The following is a 6,331-nucleotide window of genomic DNA, read 5'->3' as shown; positions in this document are numbered from 1 at the left end:
CAGGTGGGGGAGGGGGGGAGGTGACGGCGAGAGGAGGGCGGAGCCATGGTGTTGCCGTGCACCGGCATGCTTGTCCCAGAAGTCCTCTGATCAGTGGGGGAGGGATGGTCAACAAAAACGAGAAGCTCCCGACAACAGCATCGCTCACGGGTGAGAGAGGGGGGAGTGATGGTGGGGGGAGGGGAGGAGGCCCATCCTTCCACCCCCCACCTCCACCCACTCTTCCTCCGCGTCCACCTTCTCTTCTCCCCCACTACACCAGCTGGTAGCCCGACCCAGTCGTCTGGTCGTATTCTATTGTGTACTGCGTGGTCCAATCTACGGTCACGGGCCGGATCAGGCCGCAGCAGCGGATCTCAAAGAAATCTATGAGGTTTCTGATACAGCCGTGACTGGAGAAGGAAGGAGAAGCAAGTTATTGACTAAGTTAGCTGGTTAAACCTAAACATCTGGACATATATATTTATATATATTTATGAGGTTTATGGAGACGTGTTTTTTGCGCCTGACGACGTCACTCACTTGAACGGACTTTCGATGGAGGTGGCGGTGACTTTGAAGTGTTTGTATCTGCGGGCGTTCATCCTCTCGTTGGTGGTGATTCCCAGAACAGCGATCTGAGAAAAGAGGTTGGACTGAGTTTAAGTGTGGCGTGACGTGGGGTCATGTGACCACGTTCTCAGACAGGAACCCAGACCTGGTAGAGCTGACACATGATGAGCACGGCCACCCACATGAAGTGGAAGACGCTGTTGAGGAACATCCAGAATATCCACGGGGAGCAGGTGGCGATCTGGGTCAGGTACAGCCAGAACCCGTCCTTGGCGTAGGTGGTGGCACAGTTGACCCTCCAGTCTGAGGGATTTAGTCAGAGGGCAGAGGTCAGAGGTCAGAGGGCGGGATCAAAGGGTGAAGTCAGAAGGACGGAGGTGAAAGATTTGCACTCACAGCAGATGCAGCCGTACATCATCCAGCAGATCATGCAGAGCAGGAAGAACAGGTAACCCATGAAGTAACGGTGATTTCCACTTCCTGTCGACACAAAGAAGAAAAACAAAGGTCACGTTCTCGTCACGTCGTCTCAGTTTCTAACGTCAGCTGGACGTTTTCACCCACTCACAACTGTCAAAATAAAAGGAAAATATAAACTGAATGATTTAAGTCAGTGGTCCTCAACCTGAGGGTCCCTGACTGGTACCTGGGCCACAGAGTAGAAAGACTGGACCGTCAGTCAGTCAGTCAGTCAGTCAGTCGGTCAGTCAGTCAGTCAGTCAGTCAGTCGGTCAGTCAGTCAGTCAGTCAGTCAGTCGGTCAGTCAGTCAGTCAGTGAGTCAGTCAGACAGACAGACAGTCAGTCAGACAGTCAGTCAGTCAGTCAGTGAGTCAGTCAGACAGACAGACAGTCAGTCAGTCAGTCAGTCAGACAGTCAGTGAGTGAGTCAGTCAGTGAGCCAGTCAGTCAGTCAGTCAGTCAGTCAGTCGGTCAGTCAGTCAGTCAGTCAGTCAGACAGTCAGTGAGTGAGTCAGTCAGTGAGTCAGTCAGTCAGTCAGTCAGACAGACAGACAGTCAGTCAGTCAGTCAGTCAGTGAGTCAGTCAGTCAGTCAGTCAGTAAGGCAGTGAGTCAGTCAGTCAGTCAGTCAGTCAGTGAGTCAGTCAGTCAGTCAGTCAGACAGACAGACAGTCAGTCAGTCAGTCAGTCAGACAGTCAGTGAGTGAGTCAGTCAGTGAGTCAGTCAGTCAGTCAGTCAGTCAGTCGGTCAGTCAGTCAGTCAGTGAGTCAGTCAGTCATTGAGTCAGTCAGTCAGTCAGTCAGTCAGACAGGCAGTCAGTCAGTCAGTCAGTCAGTCAGCTCAGACTAAGTTGGTGAGTTATTCAACACTGAGATAACTGAGCTGTGGAGACCACGCGGACCAGACAGGAAGTCACGACCCCATCACAGACCACAGAGGTGAAAAGACTTCCTGTTGTCACCAAACTTCCTTTGTTCAGTTTCCTCATTGTTAAACCTCATCCTGAACACTGGCCTTCAGAGAGGAAGTGATGTCATCAGAAGGCACTTCCTCAACCTCCAAATACGGACAGAGACACAGAGGCCCACATGGGCCACACCTACGAGAAACAGCCTCGTACATGTGTGTAAATATACACACACATACATCTATACCCATGAGCAGCTGGGCTACACGTGTGTGTGTGTGTGGGGGGGGGGTGTAGGTGGGGGTCAGTTGTTGACACGTACCGACACAGTTGCCCACCCAGGGACAGTGGTGGTCAAACTTGGCGATGCAGCGGTTGCAGACGGCGCAGTGTTTGGACCTGATGGGCTTCCGTATCTAAAACAAGGAAATGAATGAAGAGGTTTTGGTTTTTAAAAATAAAAAATAAATAAATAAAAGTTCTCCTGCTCCTCCTCCAGAGGGCGTGGTCCACAGCTGTCAGACTTTACCAAGCAGGTGCTGCAGAAGATGCTGAGGTCCAGACTCCCCGTCTCTGCCAGCTCCACGATGGTCTGGAGCAGAAGAAGAAGAAGAAGAACAGGGTTCTAAAGACCCGTGACCTGTGACCCGTGACCTGTGACCTCAGGACGTGGTTCAGCGGAAACACGATTCTCACCTTTTTCTTCTGCTCCTCTGAGGCTTTGATGATTCCCGGGTCAGATTTCCAGGATTTTCCAAAGTTGTAGAACAGAGCCAGGGTGTTTATCAGGAAGGGCACGTGGACCGTGGCGAAGGGCAGATGTTCACTGGAGGTCAAGGAAGGTCACTGACATCAACACTGGCATCATGTGGTATTTACAGCCCGGAGGACGCAGGTGTCCTCGACCTCCCTGACCTCTGGGCTCCTTGAGTGTCCAACGGTACATTTGAAACACAGAAAAGGATATCATTCCAGAACCAGTAGAACCACGTGGTGTACATCCAGAACTTGGTTGCCAGGTAGATTCCCAGAGGCAGAGCACTGTGCATGGAGTGGTCAAAGAAAGCCCTGCACACAGGAGAGAGAGAGAGAGAGAGAGAGAGAGAGAGAGGGGAGAGAGAGGAGGAGGAGCGTGACTGGAGCGTTCTGAGGGAAACCTGACTTTTTACATTCACTCTTGGACGACCAATGGGAGACAAGTAAAGTCTTGGTGTGTGCGTCCACAGTTGGACCAGAGCCGTCGGTCACACCTACTTGGAGAGGAACTGCACGGCCACCCACACCCCCGTGTACATGAGGCCTTTGATCAGCCACGAGTCCACGTCCAGGTCAGCGATGAACCCGACCAACCAGATGATGACGAAGGGCGTCCCCAGCATCACCTTCTGTCTGAACTCCTGCCCGGGGACAAGGACACGCCGGTTAATGGATACTGAGACACAGACCAGTACTCAGTAACGGAGTACTGCAGTAGTTCTGTTACCATGGTACAGTCTCAAAGACTGTTCAGACTGATACACAGTTAAACAGTGTTTCACTGGTTTCTCCGACTCTACGCAGACGACTGTCAACTGTCCTCAAACTAAACACATCAGCACATCTACTTCCTGTATATTTGTCCTTCATCACATGGTCGACCACAGTCATCAGACACTGACAGTTAGATTACAGCTGTTAGGATCGGTTCTTAGTGACTCACACACACACACACACACACACACACACACATACTGGAGCCCTGGAGCAGACAACAGAACACACAGGTCTCAACACGTCCACTTCATTCCAGACGACAGAAGAAGAAGAAGAAGAAGAAGAAGAAGAACTACAGAGTACTGTTTACAGGAACAGGAACTGGAACTTTATGTTTTAGACAGACTTGTATGAAAGTCACTGATGGTGTTTTACTGTGTACTCCACTGTGTACTCCACTGTGTACTCCAGTGTGTGTACTCCAGTGTGTGTGTACCTTGTCCATCTTCAGCCTCTTCAGGTAGGACGGGCTGTCGTAACCTTTGGCCTGTCGCGCCTCCTGCAGGTGGTTGATCATCCAGACGTTCTTCCTCTGCTTGGCAAGATCCAGCGGCGTTTCGCCCTGAAGAACGACACCAGACACACACACACACACTCCTTATATGGTCATCACCAACCGGGACATGTGAATGGACTGGTGGCATGACTGGTGTACTGCAGCCGTTCGTCTGTTAATGGTGTTACGAGTTACTGGGAAAGTCTTTACGCCTCATGTGATCCTGATACTTGACGGCGATGTTTACCTTGATGTTCTGCGCGTCCACGTTAGCATTAGCGTCCAACAGGAGGCTGATGACGGTCGTGTTCCCGGCCAGGACCGCCCAGTGCAGAGCCGTGTTTTTGTGGTACTTGTCACCGAGGTTGACAGAAACGTTGAACGTTAGTAACAGTCGGGTCGGGTCCACACTGTGGGACAGAGATGTAGAACTCGGGTCGAAGGGACATCAGGTATTCTCTGTCTGTGTGTGTGTGTGTGTGTGTGTGTTTACAGTATATTTATTTTTATTTTGTTCTTTTCCTTGTGTTTACAGTATATTTATTTTTATTTTATTTTGTTCTTTTTCTCTCTCTCTTTTTTCTAAATGTTGCCCAGACTCATGATCTCATCAGAGTTCTCTGACTGTTCTTTAACAGTTTGTCTAATGAACGACTTCATGTTTGCAGCCAGCAGAGACGTGTCTCCACTGGTGCACAGGCCCGAGCGTCCAAACCTGTGTGTCCTGTAGGCGGCCCACATCAGAGGAGTCATGCCGTTCTGATCCATCATGTCCACATCCTGTCACACAGGAAACGCACACTGTTATCACGTTAGGCTGAGCACACAATGACAGGTGACAGGGCTCCCCCTTGTGGACACCAATGAGACTGACATCAAAACCAGTGCTGATGCCGACTGACACCACAGCAGGTCGACCCTGAACTGGTCTTTAAAGGTCAAAGTCTGTCTGCTGACAGGTCCTCACCTGTCCTTTGGCAATAAGGTAGGCCACGATGGAGGTGTGGCCAAACTGGGCCGCCAGGTGGATGCAGCTGCAGCCCTCGCCATCAATCAAAGACGGGTCAGCACCAAACTTCATGAGCTGTACCACCATGGACAAATGTCCTTGTCTGGGAACAGAAATAATAAAAACACAGATCAGAACTTCTGACACGTGAATGTGGACCAACATGTTCTACTAAAAACAACAGACATGAAAATACAAGTTTAATTTATGAATAAAACCTGCACCAGCTGATGTTGAATAAATCGTCAAAAATCTCTTTTTTTTTTTTTTCAAATCAACTTGAAGACCAGTTGGTTCAGAACGATGGGTGGGTGAGGAGGGGTGAGGAGGGGTGAGGAGGGGTGAGGTGACACAGGACACTGATGAGACAGATGCCTGTTGAAGCTATCAATAATTCACTAGAGGAGTGCATCCTGCCCCCTACTGTCTGCAGGTGGGAGCTGTCTTTGTTCTCAGGGGACATGGATTGAAAATGGACCTGATCTGGTTCTGGTACTTGTTTGTTTTCGTGACAGAAGAACGGCAGCAAAGGTCAGGCTGCAGTGACAGCTGCTCTGAGGGCGACGGGACGGACAGGATCAGATCAGAGGAGGCAGATGATTGGCTGTGGGGACCCTGAGGAGGAGGAGCTCTGGTTGCTGTGTTACCTGGTGGCCCAGTGCAGCGGTGTGGAGTTCAGGTCTCCTCCCAGCTGGTCCACTATGGCTCCCTTAGATATGTAGTACCTGCAAATACAGGTCCAACTTTAGATCACAGACACACAAGCACCAGACCGCGGTCTGTCATTATGAAGTACATACGGTCTGTAACGTGTACAGCTGTGAGGAGGATTACTACACTGCAGTCAGGACAGAGGTTCGATTTCTGAAGCCATTACAGCCGTATCATTTACACCAGTGTTCACTGTCGACTTTTATTGATTCTTTTTAGGGTCAGGTCACAATGTTTCCTTTAGGCCGGCAGGAAAGGTCAGAGGTCAGAGGTCAACGTCCAGTCCTTGGACCATATGTTGTTCCAGTGTGAAGACACGACACTTCTCTGTACAAATCACCACCACAGTCCATAAGAGACCACCACGGTCCATAAGAGACCACCACAGTCCATAAGAGACCACCACGGTCCATAAGAGACCACCACAGTCCATAAGAGACCACCACGGTCCATAAGAGACCACCACAGTCCATAAGAGACCACCACGGTCCATAAGAGACCACCACAGTCCATAAGAGACCACTACAGTCCATAAGAGACCACTACAGTCCATAAGAGACCACTACAGTCCATAAGAGACCACCACGGTCCATAAGAGACCACCACAGTCCATAAGAGACCACTACAGTCCATAAGAGACCACCACGGTCCATAAGAGACCAC

The 6,331-nt window shown here is 50.3% G+C and overlaps 1 protein-coding gene across 1 annotated transcript in view; it reads right to left on the bottom strand.

Moving 5' to 3' along the window:
- Nucleotides 1–6: 6 nt before the first annotated feature.
- The window catches only part of zdhhc17 (zDHHC palmitoyltransferase 17), a 10,311-nt gene continuing 3,986 nt past the window's right edge, over nucleotides 7–6,331 (bottom strand). The window contains exons 4-17 of the mRNA XM_008316058.3: nucleotides 5,605–5,682; nucleotides 4,916–5,060; nucleotides 4,664–4,728; nucleotides 4,196–4,358; nucleotides 3,889–4,014; nucleotides 3,174–3,316; nucleotides 2,887–2,987; nucleotides 2,616–2,740; nucleotides 2,449–2,511; nucleotides 2,242–2,335; nucleotides 949–1,032; nucleotides 698–855; nucleotides 523–617; nucleotides 7–392 (exon numbers count right to left, since the gene is read on the bottom strand). Coding sequence (XP_008314280.1) covers nucleotides 254–392; nucleotides 523–617; nucleotides 698–855; nucleotides 949–1,032; nucleotides 2,242–2,335; nucleotides 2,449–2,511; nucleotides 2,616–2,740; nucleotides 2,887–2,987; nucleotides 3,174–3,316; nucleotides 3,889–4,014; nucleotides 4,196–4,358; nucleotides 4,664–4,728; nucleotides 4,916–5,060; nucleotides 5,605–5,682 — 1,579 coding nt within the window. The 3' untranslated portion in view covers nucleotides 7–253. The remainder of the gene's footprint in view (nucleotides 393–522; nucleotides 618–697; nucleotides 856–948; nucleotides 1,033–2,241; nucleotides 2,336–2,448; nucleotides 2,512–2,615; nucleotides 2,741–2,886; nucleotides 2,988–3,173; nucleotides 3,317–3,888; nucleotides 4,015–4,195; nucleotides 4,359–4,663; nucleotides 4,729–4,915; nucleotides 5,061–5,604; nucleotides 5,683–6,331) is intronic.

Source organism: Cynoglossus semilaevis, chromosome 8 (assembly GCF_000523025.1).
Source record: "Cynoglossus semilaevis isolate Cse_v1.0 chromosome 8, Cse_v1.0, whole genome shotgun sequence".
NCBI lineage: Eukaryota > Metazoa > Chordata > Actinopteri > Pleuronectiformes > Cynoglossidae > Cynoglossus > Cynoglossus semilaevis.
The sequence above is the reverse complement of the archived record's forward strand: the minus strand, read 5'-3'. Positions and strand labels throughout refer to the sequence as shown.